The sequence below is a fragment of the Lepidochelys kempii genome, chromosome 2, assembly GCF_965140285.1.
Source record: "Lepidochelys kempii isolate rLepKem1 chromosome 2, rLepKem1.hap1, whole genome shotgun sequence".
Lineage (NCBI taxonomy): Eukaryota > Metazoa > Chordata > Testudines > Cheloniidae > Lepidochelys > Lepidochelys kempii.
In genome coordinates this window covers 190,018,612-190,046,569 of record NC_136381.1, presented here as the reverse complement: position 1 = coordinate 190,046,569, position 27,958 = coordinate 190,018,612, and the positions used below count along the sequence as shown (strand labels likewise).

Sequence of the window (27,958 nt, the reverse complement as noted above, 5' to 3'; positions counted from 1 at the left end):
TTGTTTACAATGTCACCTGAAAGTGAGAACAGGCATTTGCATGGCACTGTTGTAGCTGGAGTCACAAGATATTTACATGCCAGATGCGCTAAAGATTCGTATGTCACTTCATGCTTCAACCACCATTCCAGAGGACATGGGTCCATGCTGATGATGGGTTCTGCTCGATAATGATCCAAAGCAGAGTGGACTGACACATGTTTATTTTTATCATCTGAGTCAGATGCCACCAGCAGAAGGTTGATTTTCTTTTTTGGTGATTTGTGTTTGGTAGTTTCCGCATCTGAGTGTTGCTCTTTTAAGACTTCTGAAAGCATTCTCCATACCCCGTCCTTCTCAGATTTTGGACGGCACTTCAGATTCTTAAACCTTGCGTTGAGTGCTGTAGCTATCTTTAGAAATCTCACATTGGTACCTTCTTTGCATTTAGTCAAATCCGCTGTGAAAGTGTTCTTAAAACAAACATGTGCTGGGTCATCATCCGAGACAACCATAACAAGAAATATATAGCAGAATGCGGGTAAAACAAAGCAGGAGACATACAATTCTCCCCCAAGGAGTACAGTCACAAATTTAACTGATGCATTATTTTTTTAATGAGCGTCATCAGCATGGAAGCATGTCCCCTGGAAAGGTGGCCAAAGCATGAAGGGGCATACGAATGTTTAGCATATCTGGCACGTAAATACCTTGCAATGCCAGCTACAAAAGTGCCATGCAAACACCTGTTCTCACTTTCAGGTGACATTGTAAATAAGACGCAGGCAGCAGTATCTCCCATCAATGCAAACAAATGCGTTTGTCTTAGCGATTGGCTGAACAAGAACTGAGTGGACTTGTAGGCTCTAAAGTTTTACATTGTTTTGTTTTTGGGTGCAAAAAAAAATCTACATTTGTAAGTTACACTTTCATGATAAAAGAGATTGCACTTCAGTACTTGTATGAGGTGAACTGAAAAATACTATTTATTTTATTTTTTACAATGCAAATATTTGTAATAAAAATAATAATATAAAGTGAGCACTGTACACTTTGTATTCTGTGTTTTAATTGAAATCAGTATATTTTCAAATGTAGAAAAACCTCCAAAATATTTAATACATTTCAACTGGTATTCTATTGTTTAATGTGTGATTAATTGTGATTAATTTTTTTGAGTTAATCACATGAGTTAACTGCGATTAATCGACAACCTTACTTAGAAGGCTTTCATTTTATTTTACTGAGTCAATGTGTTGGCGTCCCTAAGTAGCAAAATAGTATGCAAATCTCAAATAAAGCAAAGCCTTTCAAAAAGTTATACTCTGGGGTCCTCCTCATGCACCTCAGCACAAGGGTCCTGTGGAGCACAAGCCCCACTGAAGTCATTTCAGCAAGTGGTAGGATCGGGGCCTTATACAGTAAAACCTCAGAGTTACGAACACCAGCGTTACGAACTGACCGGTCAGCCACACACCTCATTTGGAATCAGAAGTATGCAATCAGGCAGCAGCAGAGACAGGGGCAAAAAAATGCAGCACAGTACTGTGTTAAACGTAAACTACTAAAAATATAAAGGGAAAGTTTTAAAAAAAAGATTTGACAAAGTAAGGAAACTGTTTCTGTGCTTGTTTCATTTAAATTAAGATGGTTAATAGCAGCATTCTTCTTCTGCACAGTAGAGTTTCAAAGCTGTATTACGTCAATGTTCAGTTGTAAACTTTTGAAAGAACAAACAATGTTTTGTTCAGAGTTACGAACAACCTCCATTCCTGAGCTGCTCGTAACTCTGAGGTTCTACTGTATACTATATCAATGGTTCTCAATTTCTCCAGACTACTGTACCCCTTTCACGGGGCAGATTTGTCTTGTGTACCTCAAGTTTCACCTCACTTAAAAACTACTTGCTTATAAAATCAGACATAAAAATACAAAAGTTTCACAGCACACTATTACTGAAAAATTGCTTACTTTCTCTTTTTTATCATATAATTATAAAATAAATCATGAACCACCCCCCCAGGTTAAGAAATACGGGTATAGTATATAGAGCAGTATAAACAAGTCATTGTCTGTATGAAATTTTAGTTTGTACTCACTTCACTAACACTTTTCATGTTGTCTGTTGTAAAACTAGGCAAATATCTAGATGAGTTGACGTACCCCTGGTTGAGAACCACTGTACTACATCTTAAAACTGGCATCAGATCAAGAGGTCAGAAAGCTGGATGTAATTTTTCATTCCAACTTTTTCTTTTAAAAATCCATGTCTCAAATACTGAAGAGATTACATTGATATGGTTGCTGAAATGATGCCCTTGCTTGCCCATTAGAATGTTTGTTTCATGGATTGCCACTCTGAGAACTAAATACTATAATGATCTTTGGCTTGAATTGCTGGCTCCTGGCAATATTTCACCATCACTTCGCTCGGTTATTGGCAAAAACATACTAGACAATTAAAATGTTTCCACACCTCTACCATCCCATCCATCTCTGGCGGTCATTACAGGATTTCTCAGTCCTACCCATGATAAGAGTTTTGATCCTCACACCTCTATGTATTCATCAGTCCTATCTAGGATATCTAATCCATTTAGCTATGGGACCTATCAGATGACTGTCACTATGGCATTTAAGCACTGCGTCAGTACTACCTATAACTGTGTCAGTCGTATCTTTATGCTCCAACAAGCACTCTTTGTTCTGCAATTGGTAGTAACCATACAGTCAGGCTGAACTTCCAGGATGCTAATGCTTTTTGGCCACGATAATCTCAAATTATGGATCTTGCACTTTAAAGTTTATATCTTCATAAAACTCTGAATCTGCTACTGCTCCCACAGAGGCCATCTGGAGATTTGCCCTAGACCTCCGTAGAAGCTGGATTGAACCCTGAGAGTTTAATTTTGTCCAAAGGCTTTTTAAACTGGTTTCACATTAATTAGCATCAGTGGTTATGCTGGTTTAAAAGGAAACCAGGATCACAAGTCCCTGTCCAAAGGTAAAAAGTTATTGTGTGCCACAAAAGTTTTCATCTCAATGTGTATAATTAGAAGCCTATCCATCTTAGCATAGCTCTCCAGTTATAAAACCAACCTTCTGCTGTAATTACAGCTGGCAGTTTTGTTTTTTTTAAAGCAAAAGATTTAAGTTCATGGAGGCTATAACCTCCAAATTATCCACGTGGCTGGCAATCTAGAAAATGACAGGATTCTAAGAATTAAAAAGACAAGAGCAATGGATGATCCTTGCTGAGCCTGGGAGCCATGGAGTAAAGCTGCAGTTTCCTATTCCTTTTTTGTTTCCCTCAGTAAAACTCAGATTGTAGGCCCCACTCTCAGGCAGCACAGACTGGTTGCAGACCTCTAGCTGGAATTCCTCCAGGTCCTACACCACACTCCCTGTAGCCCCTTGCGCAAGGGATGTTTCAGAGGCAGGGAAGCACAATGAGCGCCAGCAGTCCCCTGCTGATGAATGATACCTTGGGGACCATCACCGGATGCCACATGCTAGAGCCACTTTTATGATGCGCTAACCTGTGCCTCAGGCCAGGCAGAGAATCAGGAAGGCTAGCTCCTTACTAAGGAATGGAAGGAACGAGAGCAGCAGAATAAAGACAAAGGGCTTCAAAAAAGCAGACTTCAACAAATGCAGGGACCTGGTAGGTAAGGTCCCACATGAAGAAAATCTAAGACAAAAAGAAGTTCTGGAGAGCTGGCAGTTTCTCAAGGAGACAGTATTAAGGCACAACTGCAAACTACCCCGAAGGAAAGGCAGGAAGAATAGTAAGAAGGTATGGCTCCATCAGGAGCTCTTTAATAAACTGAAAATCAAAAAGAAATGCTACAAAAACTTGAAACACGTACAAATCACTATGGAGGAGTACAAAAGAATAGCACAAGTATGTAGAAACAAAATCAGAAAAGCTAAGACTCAAAATGAGTTACACCTAGCATGGGACATAAAAGGCAATAAACAGCAGTTCTTTAAATACGCTAAGAGCAAGAGAAATAGGAAGGAAGTACAGGTTCTCTACTTAGTGGGGAAGGAGAGCTGATGACATCAAGAAAGCTGAGGTGTTCTATTTTACTTCAGTCTTAACTAAAAAAGGTTAATGGTGACAAGATACTAAAACACAATTAATATTAAACAACAAAGGGGAAGGAATGCAAACCAAAATAGGGAAATAATAGTTTAAACAATATTTAGATAAGTTAGATGTATTCAAGTCACCAGGGCCTGATGAAATTCATCCTAGCGTACTTAAGGAACAAGCTGAAGCAATCTTGGAACCTTTATAAATTATTTTTGAGAACTCATGGAGGATGGGTGAAGTCCCAGGAGACTGGAGAAGGGCAAACACACTATATTTAAAAAGGGGAACAAGGAGTACCCAGGGAATTATAGATCAGTCTGTCAAACTTCAGTACCTGGAAAGATACTAGAACAAATTATTAAACAATCAATTTGTAAGCACCTGGAGGATAATATGGTTATGAGGAACAGCCAGCATAGATTTGTCAAGAACAAATCATGCCAAACCAACCTAATTCCCTTCCTTGGCAGGGTTATGAGCCAAGTGGATGGGCGGGAAGCAGTAGACTTGATATATCTTGATTTTAATAAGGCTTTTGATGTAGTCCCACATGACATTCTCATAGGAAAATGGCCTAGATGGAGTTACTATATGGTGGGCATACAACCAGTTGAAAGTCTGTACTCAAAGTGTAGTCATCAATGGTTTGTTAGCAAACTCACAGGGCGTATCTAGTGGGGTCCTGTGGGGGTGTCAGTCCTATTCTATATTTTCCTTAATGGCTGGATAATGGAGTGGAGTGAATTATTATAAAATATGCAGTCGACACTAAGATGGGAGGAGTTGCAAGCACTTTGGAGGAGAGGATTAGTATTCAAAACAAACTTGACAAATTGGAGAATCAGTCTGAAATCAACAAGATGAAATTCAATAAAGAAAAGCACAAAGTACTTCACTTAGGAAGGAAAAATCATATAGACAATTACAAAACAGGGAATACCTGGCTAGCTCAGCGTTTCCCAAATGCGGCCACTAGGGGCTTTTCTTGAGGCCATAGCCTCCTGGGCAGTGACTGGGGATGGGGCAAATCAGTGGTTCCTCCCTTTGGGCTGCAAGGAAGGGTTGGGCCCTGCCCCGTTCTGGAGCCACAAGCGCCAGAGGAACAGACAGCTGGTGAGTTCCCCACCTTACCGGGGGCAGTGGGGCTCTGGCTTCCAGCTTCAGCCTTGAGGCTCCGACCGTGGGGCTTCGGGCTCTAGGTTTTGGCTGCATAGTGGCGGGCTCCATTTCCCTGGCCTCACAACTCCTTGCCCCCACTGCTGCCCCCATCCCCTCACCCATCCACCCCATCACCCCTGGCCCCTGCTGTCTCCCTACCCACCTCCCCATCCAGGGCTTAATTTGTCCCCCCAGCTTGCCAGTGCTGAGTAAGTCTGCTGTGAAAAGGGGTAGGTGTATGTTTGTAAATATCACTCATCACTGTCTCAGAGCTAGCTAACAAGTCTGCTGCTGTGAAAAGTGATATTAACAAACATACAAATATCACTTTTCACAGGAGCAGACTTAGCTAGAAAGTCTAAAAAAAAAATCCCACAACCAACAAAGCAAAAGAAACAACAACAACAAAACATAAGAACATACAGAACACCGTATTTGTGTTTCTATTCTGTTTAGGTCCAGTAAGGAAGAGAGACAACTGTACATTAATTAATTATATTATTATTATTATTGAGTCTGCAAATAAAAACCCTACATAAATAAATTACTATGATTTGGACATATATATGTGCATATTTATTTGTTTTTCCTAAATTTATTATGTATTTTAGGAAAAACCGTCATAGTGGCCACCAGCAGGAGTTGGTGGCCACACTCTGAGGCCACCAAAAAATTTGTGGTAAGAACCCCTGGGCTAGATGGAGGTACTGCTGAAAAGGATATGGGGGTTATAGTGGATCCCAAATTGAATCTGAGTCAACAACATGATGCAGCTGCGTAAAAGGCGAATATTCTGGACTGTATTAAACGGGAGTGTCATATGTAAGCCCTGGTCTACACTATGAGTTTAGGTCGAATTTAGCAGCGTTGGGTCAATTTAATCCTGCACCTGTCCACAAGACCAAGCCTGTTTTGTTGACTTAAAGGGCTCTGAAAATCCATTTCTGTACTCCTCCCCAGCAAGGGGTTTAGCGCGGAAATCGACCTTGCTGGGTTGAATTTGGGGTAGTGTGGACGCAATTCAATGGTATTGGCCTCCGGGAGCTATCCCAGAGTGCTCCATTGTAACTGCTCTGGACAGAACTCTCAACTCAGATGTACTGGCCAGACAGACAGGAAAAGCCCCGGGAACTTTTGAATTTCATTTCCCGTTTGGCCATCCTGGCCAGCTGATCAGCAGAGGTGACCATGCAGAGCTCATCAGCACTGGTGACCATGGAGTCCCAGAATTGCAAAAGAGCTCCAGCATGGACCGAACGGGAGGTACTGGATCTGATCGTTGGATGGGGAGGAGAATCCGTGAAGGCAGAACTCCGTTCCAAAGGATGAAATACCAATATATTTGCCAAAATCTCCAAGGGCATGATGGACAGAGACTACAACAGGGACACACAGCAGTGCCGCATGAAAATTAAGGAGCTCAGGAAAGCCTTCCAAAAAACAAAGGAGACAGACGGTCGCTCCGGGTCAGAGCCCCATACATGCCGCTTCTATGATGAACTGCACGCCATTCTAGGGGGGGCCTCTACTACTACCCCACCACTGTCCATGGACACCTGCAAGGGGGGAGTCGCACGTAACAGGGATGAGGATTTTGTGGATGAGGAAGATGAAGAGGAGGAGGCAGCTGAGGATAGCACACAGAAGGCAAGCGGAGAATCCCTTCCCCCTCGCAGCCAGGAACTGTTCATCACCCTGGAGCCAATACCCTCCCAACACGGGCTCCCGGACCATGAAGCCGGAGGAGGCACCTCTGGTGAGTGTACCTTTGTAAATAGAATACAGGGTTTAAAAGCAAGCACGTTTAATGATTAATTTTCCCTGAAGACTTAGGATGCATTCGCAGCCAGTACAGCTACTGGAAAAGTCTGTTAACGTGTCTGGGGATGGAGCGGAAATCCTCCAGGGACATCTCCATGAAGCTCTCTTGGAGGTACTCTAAAAGCCTTTGCAGAAGGTTTCTGGGAAGGGCAGCCTTATTCCATCCTCCATGGTAGGACACTTTACCACGCCAAGGGGACATTCAGAGGTGCCCATTCCTGCTGGGCTGTTTGCCTTTGGCTGAAAAGAAATCATCCCCGCTGTTAGCCACGCAGTGGGGGGTGGCCTGTTCATGCTGAGCTGTTTGTGTTTGGCTGACAGCGATCTTCCCTGATACTAGCCACGCAGTGGTGGTATGAGAAAGGAGGGTGTTGCTGTTTGAAACCATTCCCACGTTATGAAGACTGAAGAAGCTGAAATCCTTTGCCTTACCATGGCTGCCTGCAAGCCGAATTCTGTTGCCCAGCTGAGCGTGTGTGATGTCTCATACCAAACCGGCAGGCACTCAATATAAGAGGCAAAATGCGACCTTGTACCAAAAGCACATGTACTATGTGATGTGAATCGTTTGATTCAGTGTGAAATAGTCTTCCCTTTGTTCTCTAAAATGTATCTTTTAAAATACTACTCTCCCCTTTTTCCTCCGGCAGCTGCAAATGTTACTACACTCCCCCTATCATCTCCGTCCCAAAGGCTAGCGCAGATTAGAAGGCGAAAAAAACACACTTGCGATGACATGTTCTCAGAGCTCATGCAGTCCTCCAGCACTCAAAGAGCTCAGAAGAATGGATGGAGGCAAACAATGGCAGAGTCCAGAAAAGCATTAAATGAATGCAATGAGAGGAGGGAGGAGCACAATGAGAGGAGGCAGGATGCAATGCTGAGGCTAATGGGGGAGCAAACTGACATGCTCAGGTGTCTGGTGGAGATGCAGGAAAGGCAGCAGGAGCACAGACCACCGCTGCAGCCCCTGTATAACTGCCTGCCCTCCTCCCCAAGTTCCATATCCTCCTCACCCACACGCCCAAGAACATGCAGCGGGGAGGCTACGGCCACCCAGCCACTCCATCCCAGAGGATTGCCCAAGCAACAGAAGGCTGGCATTCAATAAGTTTTGAACTGTAGTGTGGCCTTGTCCTTCCCTCCTTCACCACCCCACCCGGTGCTTCCCTTCTCACCCACCCCTCCCGGGCTACCTTGCGAGTTTCCCCCCTATTTGTGTGATGAATTAATGAAGAATGCATGATTTTGAAACAATAATGACTTTATTGCCTCTGAAAGCTGTGATCCAAAGGGGGAGGTTGGCTGGCTTACAGGGAAGTAGAGTCAACCAAGGGGGCAGATTTTCATCAAGGAGAAAAACAGAATTGTCACACTGTAGCCTGGCCAGTCATGAAACTGGTTTTCAAAGCTTCTCTGATGCGCAGGGCGCCCAGATGTGTTCTTCTAAATCACCCCGATGTCTGGCTGTGCGTAATTGGCCGCCAGGTGATTTGCCTCAACCTCCCACCCTGCCATAAACGTCTCCCCCTTACTCTCACAGATATTGTGGAGCACACAGCAAGCAGCAATAACAATGGGAATGTTGGTTGCGCTGAGGTCTCACCTAGTCTGCAAACAGCGCCAGCAAGCTTTTAAAAGTCCAAAGGCACATTCTACCACCATTCTGCACTTGCTCAGCCTACAGCTGAACTGCTCCTTACTACTGTCCAGGGTGTCTGTGTATGGCTTCATGAGCCAGGGCATTAAGGGGTAGGCTGGGTTCCCAAGGATAACTATAGGCATTTCAACATCCCCAACGGTAATTTTCTGGTCTGGGAAGTAAGTTCCTACCTGTAGCTGTTCAAACAGACCAGAGTTCCTGAAGATGCGATTGTCACGCACCTTTCCCGGCCATCCCACGCTGATGTTGGTGAAACGTCCTTTGTGATCCACCAGGGCTTGCAGCACCATTGAAAAAGTACCCCTTGTGGTTTACGTACTGGCTGCCAAGGTGGTCTGGTCCCAAGATAGGGATATGTGTTCCCTCTATCGCCCCACCACAGTTAGGGAATCCCATTGCAGCAAAGCCATCCACTATGACCTGCACATTTCCCAGAGTCACTACCCTTGATAGCAGCAGCTCAGTGATTGCGCTGGCTACTTGGATCACAGCAGCCCCCACAGTAGGTTTACCCACTCCAAATTGCTTCCCAACTGACCGGTAGCCGTCTGGCATTGCAAGCTTCCAGAGGGCTATTGCCACTCGCTTGTGAACTGTGAGGGCTGCTCTCATCTTGGTATTCTTGCTCTTCAGGGCAGGGGAAAGCAAGTCACAAAGTGCCCTTACGCATGCGAAGTTTCGCAGCCACTGGGAATCATCCCAGACCTGCAACACTATGCAGTCCCACCAGTCTGTGCTTGCTTCCTGGGCCCAGAATCGGCGTTCCACGGCAGGAACCTGCCCCATTACCATCATGATTTCCAAATTGCTAGGGCCCGTGCTTTGAGAGAAGTCTGTGTCCAAGTCCTCATCACTATCATGATTGCGCTGTTGTCACCCCCTCGCCTGCTTTTGCGGGTTCTGCATGATAATGTGCGAGGTGTTTACAATGCTCACAACAGCAGCAGTGAGCTGAGCGGGCTCCATGCTTGCCATAGCATGGAGTCTGCAAGAGAGCAGAGTTGCAGCGGAAGCGGTGGATGACGATGGATGCCACGAGAATAGATGTTTATACAGAATGACGAGAGGACCTGCGAGGTGGATTCATGGCACCAGGAGAGCAGAGTTACAGCGGAAGCGGTGGATGATGACAACATGGAGAAATTTGCTATTGAGTCTGAGCTCATTTACAAGAGCAGGAGAGCAAAGCTGCAGCAGATGAGGATGGTTAGCAGTCCTACTGCACCATCTGCTTACAGCAGCACCCAGGACACAACAGCAGAGGTGATGGTGAGCTGAGCGGGCTCCATGCTTGCCGTGGTATGGTGTCTGCACGGAAAAAAGGCGCAAAACGATTGTCTGTTGTTGCTTTCACGGAGGAAGGTGCGACTGGTGACATGTACCCAAAACCACTTGCGACAATGTTTTTGCCCGATCAGGCATTGGGAGCTTAACCCAGAATTCCAGTGGGCGGCGGAGACTGCGGGAACTGTGGGATAGCTTCCCACAGTACACCGCTCTGTGAGTCGATGCTAGCCACGGTAGTGAGGACGCACTCCGCCCACTTAATGTGCTTAGTGTGGACATACGCAATCAACCGTATAAAATCGATTTCTAAAAATCGACTTCTATAAAATTGACCTAATTTCATAGTGTAGACATATGCTAAGACAGAAGGTAACTGTCTTACTCTATTCAGCACTGGTGAGACCTCACCTGGACTTCTGTGTCCAATTTTGGGAGCCACAATTTAGGAAGGATGTGGACAAACTGGAGAGAGTCCAAAGGAGAACAAGAATGATAAAAGGTTTAGAAAACCTAGCCTATGAGGAAAGGTTAACAAAATCAGATATGCTTAGTCTTGAGAAAAGAAAACTATGGCGGAGGGTTGGGGGGGGCAACCTGGTACCAGTCTTCAAATATGTTAAGGGTTTCTATAAAGAAGACTGATCAGTTGTTCTCCATGGCCACTGAAGGTAGGACAAGAAGTAATGGACTTAATCTGCAGCAAGAGAGAGATTTAGGTTAGATATTAGAAAAAACTCTATCAAGGGAGTTAAGCTCTGGAATAGGGTTCCAAGGGAGATTGTGAAATCCCCATCACTGGAGGTTTTTAAGAACAGGATGAACACACACCTGTCAGGGATGGTCTAGGTTTACTTGGTCCTGCCTCAGCACATGGGGCTGGATTTGGTGACCTCTTAAGGTCCCTTCCAGCCCTAACATTTCTACGATAGCTGGCTCCCTCATGGTCCGCAGCCTCTGCTGTGGTCATTTGAGGCTGGATGCAGCAGAGAAGCTGACCCACAATACTCAGCTACTATTTCAAATCAGTTCTTAACTAGGGTTACATGAAAGGTTCCTCTACAAACCTGAATCTACCCCAAGTCAGGGTGAGTTCAGGGTTCTCCTACCTAGCAGGCATCTCAGCTCAAGTTAGGGAAAGTTTGATGCAGGTTTGCTTGAGCTGATAGGGCAGTTTCTTCTCAGAAATGCCTATCCTTATGCCCCAAGACTCTTTTAAGGACATACATACCAATAACACTCAACATGTAAATTGCTCAGTCTCCTCTCTCTCATTTAATCACTTGGCTACAAAAAGTGCACTGTAAAAATTGCAAAACTTTGTCCGTCTACTCAGAAAACATTTGGGCCAGCAAAAAATAAAGTGGGAGAAAGGGGTCTGGATGTCTCCGAGCACAAACATGCACTCCAGCTGGAGCACATGGGAACTGAAAGGCAGGCACTGTTTAATTACAACCACAGGTGTGAGATGCAAACACAGGAAACCACAACCCGCCACGACACCATAAATAAAGCCTCCTCTCTGCTTATGGCAGATCTCTGCAATAAGCTCTCCAGCTCCACTTTATTTATTTATTTTTAACGGATCCATACACCATATACCCCAATAGCACCAAACTGTATAGATAAGGCAACTCACACTGGGAACAGAATATTACCAACGGCAGAATCCCTGCTGAGGCACATTTCTGTACACAACACTCAGTCTCTCTCTCTCTCTCTCCCCTCCGCTAGAGAGATGTTCTGTTCTCCCAACACACCAAAGACACAGGGGAACCATGTCTGTGATTCGATACTTAAGGCTGTTTACACAGGTTCCATTATCTGCCTGACTAAGCCCACAGTGCTCTAACTTTCTTTTGGGGGAGAGGGGGGAGAAGAGGGGAGGAGCTCCTTTTTCCCTTAACATTCTCATTGTGAAATGTAGCCAGAAAAAAATTGCTTTGAAAACATAAGAACGGCCATACTGGGTCAGACCAAAGATCCATCTAGCCCAGTATCCTGTCTTCCGACAGTGGCCAGTGCCAGGTGCCCCAAAGGGAATGAACAGAACAGGTAATCATTATGTGATCCATCCCCTGTCACCCATTCCCAGCTTCTGGCAAACGGAGGCTAGGGACACCATCCCTGCCTATCCTGGTTAATAGCCATTAATGGACCTATCCTCCATGAATTGATCTAGTTCTTTTTTGAACCCTGTTATAGTCTTGGCCTTCACAACATCCTCTGGCAAAGAGTTCCATAGGTTGACCTATGTGGGAAAATTTGAGGTTAACTGGATGAGGAGTTTGTGAGCTAGCAAGCTTCAAAGAAACAATTCTTTTTCACTTTTGGGGGAAAGTCTTATCTTTCACAACAAAACCCCCACCATTCAGTAGTATCGTTCCAATGGCTTGTACTAAAAAGTTATAGTTTCATGCATTTGCTTTCTGTGGAAGTACAACAGGCTATTTTTATTAAGGTTGAGTGGAAACACAGTTATTAGAGATCAATTTTCTGAAGTTCCTGAGGGTGTGTGAAGGTCTCAGTGAATACTGAAACTGTAGCTAGAAAATTTATTCTCAAACTTTTTAAGGAAATTCCTACCCCAGGAACCTTATAACAGAGATAAACTTGCAGACATATCTTCTTTAAACAAGCACACATTAGAAGAAAAAATTATTTAAAATTAAACATCAGAAAACCTGGAAGTATATTCAATTAAAAGTTCCAATCTCAGTTTCATCTTCCCCTAACTATATCTCATACTTAAACTTTGACTGCAGACCACTACTCCTCCCTTCATACACACACCAGCCACAAAATACACACATGCTTCAGAAAACTCCACACACTGGCCTGTAAGCATCAAACCCAACCACTACTTATGGGCTGAAGACCCAGCCTTCTCACATCCTGGGAGTATGGGCGTATTACTCAATGTAAAAGCCACGTCAAGCCAAGGCCTTGTATATCACCCACCTTAGCAATAATGCCCAGAAGTCCTTCTGTACCTGCAACAGGCCAAATGGATGGGTGCAGGTTATATCATCATACAACAAAAAAGCTGTACTTCTGGGATTCATACGCTATGTTTCCTGTGGCACATGGTAGGGATCCCTTGCCAGGATGCAGAGAGGGTAAGGGGCAGTTTAAGTTGGGATTGAAACAGTCATTGATTTTTCCCTCCCAGACTATTTCTGATGTTATTTGAATTCCTGTGCTCTACTGAGGTTTTTTTTTGCTTTTTGTCACATTACATACAATATAGTTTTTGCTTTGGCAATTTTATTAAGAAGTGGTCCCTTGATGGAGATGTTCATTGATACTTAAAACTTCCCCCTCTGGAGACAGGTACATTTGTCACAACTGGAAGTTAATTTGGTTGTCTTATATGGTCAAATTCAGCCCTGCTGTACGCCAGGCACCCAAAACTGAATCTGGCTCTAGTGGCCTAGTTGCCTTTGGTTTGCATTTTTAAAAAACCCACACATGTACATTTGGTACCATTGGCAGTATGCTCAAGGGAGGCCCAGCACTGGATGGACAGGGATGTCTGTCTAGAATTAAGTGCACTGGCAGACCAAGGAAGCTTACAAATATAATCACTGTTTAGTTGTAATATAGTATTACCTGGAGGTCCAAGCAAGACCAAGGCCCCTTTGCAATGGGTGCTGTACATGCAGTAGTGAGATAGCTTGAAATTAGATAGGCAGGCCAGTGATTCTAACCTAGTGCTAGTAACCTGTCCCCCTTTCACAAACATTATGTTCACCCCAGGTTTTAAAAAGAGATCAACAGAGTCAAATTCTGCCATTTGATAAAGACACACTAGTCTTGTTAATTTCCAGTAGAAGATCAGATCTTTGACCCTCATTTTGGATTTTCTGCTTTAATCTACTATTTGAACCTCTTTCCATCCCACCACCAGTTTTCTATTTTTGACTTCCTTCCTCTCCTACAATTTCCATTAGTCACTTCTTGAGCATCCTTTTTACTTTTTTTGTCTTCATATTTCCTCTGAGGACCTCAGAACTCATACAGCTCAAATATGAGAACAATACGTTCTAAAATGTGTCAGCAATGGTAGCGTGGGACCAGAGCTAGAAGGGTCTGTGGTCCTATAAACCTATAGCCAGCAAACTTGTGGCACATCAGGGTTTAAAAAGCACTAAACTAAATCTAAAAGTAGGTTAGAGAAAAACACACACACACACACGCACTCACTCATAGTGAAATATTTTTGAAGTCCCTACTTATTACCTGGAAAACCTTTCTTTTGTCTTGAGCAGACACAGCACAAACTATATGTGCATAGATATTTTTCATACAATGGGAGTAACTATTGCACAGCAGCTGCATAGCAGGCTGAATGATTAATGTTTAACAAACTGATGACTGAGAATGTTTGGTCTATAGACTAGAAACAACAAACAATCAGACACCACGAGCATGCAGGAAATGGCTATATTTTTGACATACCTCCACAGGTTTAATGTAAGGCAGATATGTATACTGAACAGGCAAAAAACTGCCTGCCTAAAGGTTTATGGGCTTTATCCACTAAAAACTATTCGGTTTGCACACATGTTCTTGTATCAATGAACTAAATGTGATAGTTTGTGCCAAAGTAATTAATCATTCTAAATCTGTTGGTTTTATCTCTGAGCCAAGTTTTCTCTATACTGTACCAGTGTCTCAGATAAAGTTGCTGATTTTTTCTCTGCCAACTGACCCCTGTAATGTGTACATATCCCCATCCAACTGCTTTCCCACATCATTTCTCACTGACCACACTGCCAGTATATCAGGAAGCAGGACTTAGTAAAACCAGCACTGTGAAATATCTTAGGTCTATTCTTTCTTGGTAAAGCTCTCCGAATCTTTCATGTCTGGGAAACCAAAAAAGCATTTGGACAGAAGTCCAGCCACAAACAAAATTAGAGATCATTGCTAAAATGAAACTAGTGAGACAGCAAATATAACTATCTGGAATTTTGGCTGACAAATGAGCTTTAACTTAGTAAGTAATTCTATTTATTTAATTTATTTTAGTGCAGAGATTCAGCATTCCATCCCAGCAGAATTTTAGGACTGAGACCATGGACAATCTTGACTTCTCGATGACAGTTTTCACTGGATGTTGTCCAAGATGAACTCCAGTTGACCTTACAGACAGTCTAACTTCTTTCTGTTCAGAGATAAGCCAGCATGTCTACATACGCTGTTGAAACACATGGTTTTCAGCTAGACAGACAATATGGTCCCGCCAAACATTTACTTTACTGGTGTAACCCTTCTGCCCGTCAGAATTGGCAGCAACAAGGGCCGGGTTCAATATCTAGGGGTTCCATTCCAATAACACAATGCAAACCGGCTCGAGCCCCCACCCAGTGACCTGGGACAAATATATACCATCCCTGCTGGGCACCTCCAAGAGGCAATACTTCCCCTCTCGCAAGCACATAGTCTGAGTGTAGCAAAAAGCCTTTTAATAAGAGAGAGAAACAATGTGGCATTATGTTGGGGAAACACCACCAACAGGATTCATAACACAACCCATGAGCAAAAAAACCCCACCCCAAGCAAATTGGGGCATGTCCTTTCCCTTTGGTTCTTGAGTCCAGCAACCCCAAATCACCCAAAGTCCCAAAAGTCCAATGACCCAAAAGTCTCTGTCCCTGGTCAGGGCAGCCCCAGAGTTCAAAAGTTTATCTGCGGAGCTTTACCTCCCGACCTGGGTGGAGATGGGACGGGGGTAAGAGGCACCTTACATGATCTGAAGTTGACCGCCCCACAGCTCCATAGGCCTTCGCTCCGCTCCACCAGCCGCCCCACGAACTCCTTCGCTCAGCTCTGCGGCCCACAAGCAGCTCCCGCCGTCCCACGAACTGCTCCACCAGCCGGTCCACAAACTGCTCCGCGTCCCACAAGCAGCTCCCACCATCCTACGAACTGCTCCACTGGCCTGTCCACGAGGCACTCCAGCCGTCCACAAACTGCTCCACAATATATCTTCAGGCTCCCCCACTACTTAACACAACACTCAGTGATTTCAGCTCTTAGTCAGTTCAGCTCTTTGGTGAATTCAGCTTGCAGTAGGGGAGCCTCAGTGCTGGTACACCATTAGCCCAAAGTGAGCTCAGCAGCCTGTAACTAGACTCCTAATGGAATCAAAATTAGCTCTGATATTCCACAGTGGAGAGAGGAGGAAGTGCAATTAGCATGTAAGGCCCTCACCAAGGGGCCCATGCCACCAAATATTAATACTTGTCCCCAGCCTCTCTCCAGTCACAGAGTTTTAAAACCCATGACCCTTGCCTAGCGAGTGGTACTTAGTTGATGGTGAGTCCCTCCATCATAACAAAAGGCCAAGTACAGTTCCAAGCACAGTTCCCATAATCAGGGTAATAACAATTTATTCTTCCTGCCCCAATAACAGAGACACTGGGGATCCCACAGCAGCCAAAGTGACCATTTGGGCAGCTATGGCCTCATTCTAGGCGGGGTGGGTGTGCCTATGCAAATGAGATCGGCCCCTGAAGTTCTCTTCCACAACTTGCCACACCTCACCACCAGATGTCAGGGTGTAGCTCATCCTGATACTGCTTACATCAACATTTACTTTACTGGCATTTGAAAGTTTCCTACAATCTACAACAGTGGTACGATGGTATGGTGCGGAGAGAGTGTACAGGAAGGCATAAATTATCCCTGTCTTGATGACAGAGCTATACTTCTTTAATCTGAATTATGGTCAACAGAGTGAATGATAAACAGAAATAGTTTAATATGCACCATAACAGAAGGGGGAAAAAAGCCCTTATAGGTACATTTCACCTATAACTGCAAGGCAAGACAGGACAAAGCAAACCATCTGAAAGATCAGCTAAGAGAGTGCAATCCACAGAGGCCTGTTTCAGAAACAGAATTCAGCAAAACATGTGCAAACCCCCAGAATCCCAGGCAGACCAGCAAAACCTACAACTAGCAGGAAAAATGCAACACCTTGTCACTCCAATATGTAAGCATGCTAAGAAAGTTGATGAAGTAGCTCATTGTACCTACGTTTTGCAGCCAAAAGACATCTCCTTTAAGGGTATCTCTACACAGCAGCTGGAGGTATAATTCCCAGCATAGGCAGATAGCTCAGCTTGACCTAGCACACTAAAAATAGCAGTGAGTCTGCAGCGGCACGGGTAGTGGCTCCGGCTTGCTGCCAAAATATGCACCCAGGAGGTCAGGTGGGATTGGATTTGGGCAGGTAGATATTTTTAGCATGCTAGCTCAAACAGAGCTAGTGCTCCTACGTCTACTTGAGCACTGAGCTGGAAATTACACCTTCTAGCTGCTTTGTAGACATTTTCTAAATGTGAATTTCTTCCAGTGTAAGTTTGTTTGGCAGCTGGTGTGAGCGAGAGAGAGAAAACAAGCCTCCTCTGAGGGTCTGCTTCCAAGAGTTTCCCTTAAATACCATTACTGCACCCAACCCTGCAAACACTAGAGCATATATGTAACTATAGTCATGGGAGTTGTCCAAGCGAATGCTATTTAATTGAGCACAGCACACAGGACTGAGGTTTTACTGAGTAATTGCTATACTGTATAAAATGAGCCAAATTATACTCTCACTTACACTTGTATAAATCCAGGATAACTCCACTGAAGTCATTGGTCAAACTCCAAATTTATACAAGTGAAACCGGAGACAGAATCTGGGTCAGTGGGATCTGATCCTGCTCCTCTGAAATTAATAGGGGTTTTGCCATGGACTTCAATGGGAGCAGGAACAGGCCAATCTTGAGCTTCTAGAATGGCTCAGAACACATGTTTAATGTTTATATTTGGTATTGCAAATACCCTTGCAAATCTCTTCAACTTTTTATTGATTCTAAAATAATTCTGAGTAATGCACACAAAAATACTAACAAACAGAAACACCAAAACAAACATGAAAAAACAGAGCTAATACTTCTGAATTAAAATGAGTGTTAAGACAGGAAAGAGAACGGAACTACGCTAGCAACAACATGTAATGTTTAAAGTGTGTTTCCTTTCCTCCGTTACAACAAATCAGTCAGCGAAGTAGTTACTTTGACCTATAAAGCATGTCCAGTTTTGTTTGTTTGCTGATGACTAGCATAAAAGGAAAGAATCAAACACCCTCAAAGGTATAATAAAGATTCTTAAAAAACAAAAACAAAAAACCTTAGAGCCACACCTACGGCAAGCAAACAAGCAGTAGGAATTTACTGAAACTCCATCCAATGAGGGCAGCTGAAAGAAAATGAACCAGATTCACACCTGGCACCTATGAGGCTGGATGGATGGGCAGCATCTTTCCACCCCAAGGGAAGGCAGACAGTGGAACCCATGGCCCTACATTCTCAGGGTTTACACTGGGTCGGGGAGGAAGGGAGGGGAGTCTATATTCCAGGTCTCCTACCAGCAGAGGTTCCCTTATTGTTGTGCTGATTCAGCACATCTTCCATCTGGCCCAGCCCTTCCTGGTTTCATTAGCTTTGTGGGGTACAATGACTAGCTCTCTCCAGCAGAGCAAGTATCACAGGCAGCTTGCGTCATTATGTCTATCACCAATGGGTATGGCCCTCCATTTGACTTTCAACAGTTTATGCTAGCAAAACCAAGGGGTGAATCTGGCTGAATAACTAAGGGACACAGCCTTCTCACTCTGTGGCCCTATCAGTAAATCCCACTAACAGTAGTTACACTTCCACGCACATGGAGAGCGGAACAGACCCCTATGCGAGGCCAACGCTGCCTGTCTACTAGTGCAGAATTATACACACGGAATGGGCCAAATTCTGCTCCCAGTCAATGCGGATGTACTGGTATAACTGAGGCAAGGATTAGGCCCACCATGCATAAATCATATACCACAGGCAACTAGAGATCTATGTCAGCTGATTGTATCTAATTATAACATCTGGCATAAAGCAATCAGGCTAAAACAGGAATGCCAGTCTTACATTTCCTAGTATAAGCAAGTGGATTTCTGGAGGTCTGTTACACTCCTCGTTTCTGACATTAGTCAGAACGTGCTTCCTGTAATGTACTAAATTTTAGTAAGAAAATAAAAGTTTCTATCAACTTCCTGAAGCAAGTGAACAGCTAATGGCTGCATAACATGTGAAAATGCTGGCCTCTGAATTATGGGTTTGATGCCCCTGTTCTCCCCACATGCTGAAATATATTTTAGTGAAGGCTTCCATTGGTAGCTTTCCATATGAAATCCTTTGCACTGATTCCTAACCAGATTGAGTCTTTGGCTACAGCACTGGCAGGGAGAAGCAGGCTTTCCCTTGCTGGATTCCAGGCATAGATAAATCCACCTATATGGTCTATTCTGAAATGCAAATAATTTTACCTTGCATTGAAATGTGTTGAAAATAAAAAGATCTGTATTTTAGGCTCAGCAGTTGAAGCAAATAGTCACTCTTACAATCTAGAGGGATAAAAGCAAGCCCACCCTGCCAGCACATTTGGAAATGGATTAACCCTGATTTCTGTTTCCACTGGGCTGGAACAGATGTGAACAGAAATAGAAATAACTATGTTTAAGCCTTTAATGCTGGTCTCCTTATAAATAGGATACAAGTAACTCTAAAATGATGATATAACGTCCATATTTATTGACCAACAGTTGCACAGTGGTAATTTTGGAAGCTCAGGACAGCCAGACCTCACCATTGGAACTGTTTTTAACAGGAGCCTAGGATGGAATGGAGGTCTGGGTTCCACTGGCAAAGCCCTGCCAGGGGACTATGAACAAGTATTGCAGAGGATTCCAAATAAACTGAGAATAGGGGGTGAAAGAGGAAGAAGCTGCTTTCTGAATGTTCTAAAAATAGATGTCATCTGTAAGCATACCCTTTCCGTAGTCATATCTTTGATCATATGACAGGGGAACAGTCTATAAAGGAAAATGTAAGTGAGCGATGCAGTAAGCTTTTAACAGCTGTGTGATGAGCACAGTTCAAGTTTCAACTATTATTAAAAAACATTTATACAGCTCTGTAAATTTACTCACACTTTACAGCTATAGATAAGACACATTCCTTGCAGCCTCGCTAAGCTGACAATTCTAAATGCAACAGAGAAAGAAATCCTTATATTGGAAAATAAAACTCCAGTTACGCAAATGCACCGTGTGGTTTTTACTGTTGCAAAATACACCACAAGGAGCTACATTTCTAAATACACACTAGCAGCTACAGGGATATATAATGGACAGAGCACAGGCTTTAGAATCAAGAGAAGGGTGTTAGTCCTAGCTCTACTATAGACTTCCTGTGTGTTCATGGGAAAGTCACTTTGTCTTTCCGGGCCTGTTTCTCCATCAGTGAAATGGAGATAATACAAATTCCTAGGGCTGCCGATTAATCATAGTAAACTCACGCAATTAACTCAAAAAAATTAATTGCGATTAAAAAAATTAATTGTGACTAATTGTATTGTTAAACAATAGAATATCAACTGAAATTTATTGCATATTTTTGGATGTTTTTCTACGTTTTCAAATGTATTGATTTCTATTACAACACAGAATACAAAGTGTACAGTGCTCACTTTATATTATTGTTTATTAAAAATATTTGCACTGTAAAAATAAAATAGTATTTTTCAATTCACCTCATACAAGTACTGTAGTGCAATCTCTTTTATCATGAAAGTGTAACTTACAAATGTAGATTTTTTTTTGTTAAATAACTGCATTTAGAAATAAAACAATGTAAAACTTTAGAGTCTACAAATCCACTCAGTCCTACTTCTTGTTCAGCCAATCGCTAAGACAAACAAGTTTGTTTACATGTACGGGAGATACTGCTGCCTGCTTCTTATTTACAACGTCACCTGAAAGTGAGAACAGACGTTCGCATGGCACTTTTGTAGCCAGCGTTGCAAGGTATTTATGTGTCAGATATGCTAAACATTCATATGCCCCTTCATGATTCGGCCACCATTCCAGAGGACATGCTTCCATCAGCATGGACCCATGTCCTCTGGAATGGAGGTTGAAGCATGAAGGGACATATGAATCTTAAACAAGACATGGGCAGCATTATCTCCTGCAAATTGTAACAAAACTTGTTTGTCTGAAAGATTGGCTGAAGTAGGACTGAATGGATTTGTAGGTTCTAAAGTTTTACATTGCTTTATTTTTGAATGCAGTTATTTTTGAATGCAGTTATATTTGGTACATAATTCTACATTTTTAAGTTCAACTTTCATTATAAAGAGATTGCACTACAGTACTTGTATGAGGTGAATTGAAAAATACTATTTCTTTTGTTTTTTACAGTGCAAATATTTGTAATAAAAATAAACAAAGTGAGCACTGTCACTTTGTATTCTGTGTTGTAATTGAAATCAATATATTTGGAAATGTAGAAAACATCCAAAAATATTTAAATAAATGGTATTCTATTATTGTTTAAACACACAATTAATATTTTTAAATTGCTTGACAGCCCTTGACAAATTACTTGCCTTGCATATGCATTGTGAAGCTTAGCTCATTAGTGTTTATAAAACACTCTGGAGAGCCTCAGATGGGAAGCATTATAGAAATGCAATGCTATTATTGTTATTATTTGTAGTAAAAACACTACAAGCACAATAACTTTGCAGAGCACCTTATGGAGATTATTAAAATAAAGCAAACTGTGGCTCCCTACTCCCACTCAAAGAACTTACAGTCTAAATCAGACAAACATGGAACATGAGACTAGACAATGGAAGGGAGTTGCAAAAGCAGGGATGAGGATTAAAAGAGAAGAGTATACTACAGAGTGAGTGAAGGCGAGTTCTTAGGGTAAAAGTCGTCTTCCAGTCCTGTGCAGTCTATATCAGGAAGCAAGGCAAGAGAGATGGGTTTTGGGGAGGGATTTATAGGAAGATAGCAAATATTCTTGGTACACAGGAAGGAGCAGAGTGAAAGAAGAGGCATGAACATGGGTGTGGGAGAGAGGGGGCAGAGAGTAGAGGGCAGAGTTTATGCATAAAGTGACAGTAGTTCCATTTTTCTTCATAGTAGCCCATTTATCAGCAAATGGCAATGGTCAGTCATTTCAACTCCTAATCCATTCTGGGAACCAACATACTACATAGGGGTAGTACTATGGAAGTGCAGCATGTATCCTGCCATCTGTGTAAGATAACAAGACATAGCATGGACACAACTGAAACAAATGTAATAATCAGATAAGGGATATAAAAACTTGACTGAGAAAAAGTGAAGCTAGAACGCAAATTAGCTCCAATTCTAAAAAGCTGTGTCTTACTTTACAATGCCTATAGCTATACATAACTTAATTTAGGGCCCAATCCTGCTAGCCCGTCACATGCAGAACTCTCATATCTGGTCCTCAGATTGTATAGTCTTCTGGGCAAAGAATCTGTCTTAGAGACACCTAGATTTTAAGGCAAGAAGGGATCATAGGATCATCTAGTCTGACATACACAACTCAGGCCATGGAATTTCACCCAGTGATTCCTGCATCTAATCTTCTAGGTCTATGAAGGTCCGTGCATAAGATACAGCTGCATTGGAAGAGAACAGGCACTTACAAATCTCTAAAGGGCTTTATCTTGCTTTAAATACCATCTAGTAGAAGGCAGGCATAACCCAGAACACCTAATCTAAATGACATGCAAGAACTAATGTAAAAAAAGTAGAGCTGCAACAGAATCCATCAGGTACACGCAACCTGCCATGTAAATAAATAACTACACCATATGTTTTGAAAAGATCTGAAAACCCATTTGCTGTAAAGCTCCATTACCTTGTTTCCCTTTACTATATAGGCAAAGACACACTTACTGCATGCTCCACAGGTGAAGCAGCCATCATGGTAGAGATTCCCCATGGCTTGGCAAGCCTGGTTTGCTCCATACACACCTTGGCTGCACTTCACACAGGTTCCTGAAGATAAAATAATGACAAAGAAGAGAGATCAGAGGTAGAATGTATTAAGATGACAAGTGCACATAAAGGAAATAGATGGCTTAGCTGCAGAGGATCTTTACCTGCAACAGAAGCACTGGCTCATTAATATGTGCATCTCGATTAACGAACAGCAGAAGTTAGACACAGTCATCATAGCAGGGGAAGCTAGGCGATTTTAGTATTATACACCTTGCAAACTATTATTAAAGGCTGATGCTACCATCAGATTTGTGGAGTGCACATCACTGTAAATATGTGAAAGACTATCTCAAGACCCAGTTTTCTACACTTATGCCCTTCCCTCCCCACATCCACACTTTCCCAACCACCTCACACACACTATAAAAAAGAAAACTTCAGAAAGTCTTGAAGGTAGTGAAACTTATTTGGTTGTTCAATGACAAATAGCTTTCACTACTTCAGTGTAGAATGTACCTTTTGATTGCCACAATGGCTTAAGGAAACTAGGAAGGATTCCCCTTTAATTGATCAATTTAAATCTTCATCTATTTCAGTTTACTACCGCTGCTGCTGAACACAAAAATCATGAGCCTGCCCACTAATCCAGCCTCTAGACTAAACATCAAATCCGCATTTCTTCCCTTTCCAAGATACCTTCTGAAAGGAAAGTCTCAATGTGAATATTATCTACATATGTATACAATGTATTCCGGGCCAGATTCCCACCCCACAGTTCATTTAAAACAATTCCATCTGGTGGAACAGATGTTTGCTGGTAATAGCAATGAAGTAAGCTAGTGTGGACTTGATTCTCAGAACAGCCTGTGGAATGAACAGCAGCCAGTGCATGCACACACTGATTTATCTTAGGGAGCCAAAACTCTGCCTATATATGTTGGCTCTGAATAAGATGATCTTGATTATGAAGGCTAGCCTGAGCTGGCACACAAATCCACCCACATCCAGTGTGCTATTACAGAGGACATGTTGAATGAAACTGAATGCTTTGACTGCGAGACTGGTGGCGGCAACCTTTGTAACCAGAAGGACTAGCCTGCGTCCCTGTCTTACGCAGGAGAATACGGGGGAGTAACCCCCACACCCTATTGCTCAGCCAAGTAAGACCAACACAGATCTCCAGATAGGCTCTGTTGCCAAGCAGCACCCCAGCTCTCCAAAACACTCTCCACAGCAAGCAAGGGGTCAAGAACAACGCAGAACCTTGGCTCTGCTCCCTCTCATTAGCAAGAGGAGCTGGCCAGACCAGGGGGAAGATTAAACATCCTTTCAAGGGCTGCAGTAACGTACCCTCTCCCTCCTCCAAGAAGCAAACAAGAGCCAGAGAGGAATATCTCTGAAGCATGATGCCTCTTGGGGTAGTGCGTTTTACGCATTGCCCTTTGGTCAGGCCTGTGCCTCGAGCAGTGGTTCTGAAACTTGTTCCACAACTTGTGCTGGGAAAGCCCCTGGCGGGCCGCGAAGGTTTGTTTGCCCACCATGTCCGCAGGTTCAGCCAATTGCAGCTCCCAGTGGCCGCTGTGCGCTGCTTCCAGCGGCTCCCATTGGCCTGGAGAAGCGAACCACGGCCACTGGGAGCCGTGATCGGCTGAACCTGCAGACGCGGCAAGTAAACAAACCGGTCCGGCCCAGCAGGGGCTTTCCCTGCACAAGCGACGGAACAAGTTGGGGAACCACTGGCTTAGAGGGACAATGTAGCCCCACATAAGTAATTTGTAGTTGCGTTTACCTAGCCGTTTACTGAAAAATCAATGTGTTTTATGATTATTGCTCTGTATATAACAGCCTGGGTGTTGCCTGATGCTGGGCAGGCAAATAAAAAAAAGGACAGGGCCTTCCACCAAGGAGTCTACTGTTTAAGGCCCCATGCATGAGCAGTTCCACTGAACATCAATGAGACTATAAAAGTATGGAATTGCAGGAATGAGGCCTTGAATAGACACAGCACAATAAAAGATGGCAATGGGGGAAGAGGGGAGTGTATAGGAGGAAGAGGAGGGCTATAGCAAGGAAAGATTACAAGATGTACTTGAGGTTATGTTAGACCCCTTTTAAAAATTAATATGTTTCAATTTGGGGCAGTGCCCAGTGATAGCTGGACTTGGCCTTGTATCTTCCTTGAAACAGACATTGCCTCACAAGCAATAAAAACCTACAATTAGTCTGCTTTGCCCTCTCCCTGCAGTCACAGAGAAAGGGCAGCCTAGACCATGTTTAATGACTGCCTACCACACTTGTCCTGTTTGATTTCCAAATAAATCTTTTTTGATAATGAAAAGAGATTACAATTAAATCCATTTCCATGAGGCAAGTATTACTGAGGCTTCTCTCCTTCCTCAGTCTGAAATGTCCAGAAATTCTGCAACTGAATGGGAATTTTACTCATTACAAATTATTGCTACTTTCCTATGTTCAAAAACAGCACAAGCATAACAGAGGGCTGGGAAGATGCACAGCAAATTACATGTTTTGAGGGGAGGGGCAATCACCCTTATCCATTTCCTTCATGGCTTTTGAATTGGAATATTCCTCGCTGCTCTAATTCTGTATAGAATTCACAATGAAAGGCATGCCGGAAAGCCACTGTCTGACTGAAGAGAAAGGGAAGCTATTGTCTCAAAATAAATACCAAGTGGAGCTAGCTTGTCTGTGCTAAGCATTATCACATGATCACCACAGACCAGTTTTAATGCAGAATCAGGCTCAAATTATCTGAAAAATTAGCAGTCAACATTTTCAACAGGGCCAGCTCTGTTTCCACAATGTTGTAATCTATGTTTACTACACTTACCAGAGGTGGTATAGACCTGGGGTTTATTTCTGCCTCTGCACTGACCTGCTAGGTCAGAGGTGGGCAAACTACGGCCGGCAAGCCACATCCAGCCCATGGGACCATCCTGCTCGGCCCCTGAGCTCCTGGCCCAGGATGCTAGCCCCTGGCCCCTCCCCTGCTGCCACTCGGGCAGCGATCTGGGTAGCGGGGCTGTGAGCTCATGCAGAGCAGCGCGGCAGTGTGTCTGGCTTCGGCTGGGCGGTGCAGTTCCCAGACATGCTGCTCTGAGCAGCATGTAAAGGGGCCAGGGCTGTTGGATAGGGCAGAGGTTTGGGGGGGGGAGGGAATGAAGGGGCCAAGGAGCAGGGCGGGGGGGGTTAGATAGGGAGTGGAGTCCAGGGGGGCAGTTAGGGGCAGGGGTCCCGGGAGGGGGCAGTCAGGGGACAAGGAGATGGGAGGGTTGGATGGGTCAGGGGTTCTGAGGGGGGCAGGGGGCAGTTGGATAGGGGCAGGAGTCCCATGGGGCCTGTTGGGGGTGGAATGTGGACAGGGGTTGGGACTCAAGGGACGGGGAGCAGGGGGGGTTGGATGGGGGCAGTCAGGGGACAAGGATCAGGGAGGGTTGGATGGGTCAGGAGTTTTGAGGGGGGAAGTTGGATAGGGGCGGGAGTCCCGTGGGGCCTGTTGGGGACGGGAGTGTGGATAGGTCAGGAGTTCTGAGGGGAGTAGTTAGGAGGCAGGAAGTGGGAGGGGGGATAGGGGGCAGAGGCCAGACTGTTTGGGGCCAGATGTGGCCCTCAGGCCAAGAAGTTTGCCCACCCCTGTGCTAGGTGATCATGGGAATGTCACTTCACCTCCCTGTGACTCCATTTCTCCTTCCACCCTTTGTCTGTCTGATCTAGTCAGACTGTAAAACTCTCTGAAGCAGGTACTGTCTCTTACTATACGTGTGTATAGTGCCTAGCACAGTGAGGTCCAGGCTTCATTTGGGATCGGTAGCACTATTGACATAACTAGGGTGACCAGATAGCAACTGTGAAAAAATGGGACGGGGGTGGGGTGTAATAGGTGCCTATATAAGAAAAAGTCCCAAAAAACGGGACTGTCCCTTTAAAAACAGGACATCTGGTCACCCTAGTCACAACTGATTATATAGCTGATTTAAGGTTTCAAACTAATTTTAAGTGACTGAAAGGTCTGATCCACGTTAGGAACAGTGACTGAAAGGTCTGATCCACGTTAGGAACAAAACTAATCTATCTGCAACAGCGTCCAAAAGGCGTTGTCAACTACGACTCTGGCAGAACCAGGCTGGCTATGGATTTTTAGCAAACGTTTCTCCCTCTTGCTAACACTGGTAGCAAGTTTTCATCATTCAGTGGTAAAAATGCCTGAGACACATCTACAGCTACAATTGCACTGTTGCTGAAAAGCAGATACTAGTCTTCCTACTACACAGTATCCCTGAGCACATTACAATGCAGTAGGCGAAAACTCTGAAAATGGTTACAAACACAGTTCCAAGCCCTAGTGTGGTCAGATCCAAAGAGCAGAACTGGAAAGAATCCCATCATAAGACTAAGAGGAACAGAAAGCTATTCTACTTGTCCAAGTGTGGTCTGAACAAACACACCAGCTGGTTATGGATCCACACCAACATGCCAGTCACTTGGCAAAACTTGCTGGATTTCTCAAACAGAGAGCAAAGCTATTTTAGATATTTATTACAACATGCATTATCTGAAAGTAAAACAGGGTGGAGAGAGAGAGAATAGCAGATAAGCTAAGTTGTGTAGGCATTTGGGGTATAAAAAGAGGAAAACCTGACCTTTCAAATGCATATATAGTAAGTCAAAGTCTGATACAACCCAACATTTTGTCCTGTCATCTGACATACATAGCTCAAGGCTAATTTGTAAGATTCCCTCTTGCCTAGAACCAAGGATGCTGGAAAGCAGGAAAACTGCAGATTTTTCAGTTTTAAGATCCTTCCATGACAGTTATTGGTCTTTCCGCAGAATCGATACGCTTATTTTATTAAAAAAGGTGCCTAACTTTTTTCCTTGTACATGCAAATGTACTTTTTCTCCATTAAACCTCCAGATCATTTCTTCCTCTCCAGAAAGCATCCATATATGCAATATGAATCAGTAGTAACAACAACTACAATTCAGAGAGGGACAACATTTGTAATTCATCTCACAGGCCAAGTCTCCTGAAAAGTACTAAAATAGTTTGAGCCACATTATGCCC

The 27,958-nt window shown here is 43.7% G+C and overlaps 1 protein-coding gene across 1 annotated transcript in view; it reads right to left on the bottom strand.

Annotated features, from left to right (window-relative positions):
• Nucleotides 1–27,958, bottom strand: part of LIMD1 (LIM domain containing 1) — a 65,750-nt gene that overhangs the window by 26,223 nt on the left and 11,569 nt on the right. The window contains exon 3 of the mRNA XM_073333151.1: nt 22,828–22,929. Coding sequence (XP_073189252.1) covers nt 22,828–22,929 — 102 coding nt within the window. The remainder of the gene's footprint in view (nt 1–22,827; nt 22,930–27,958) is intronic.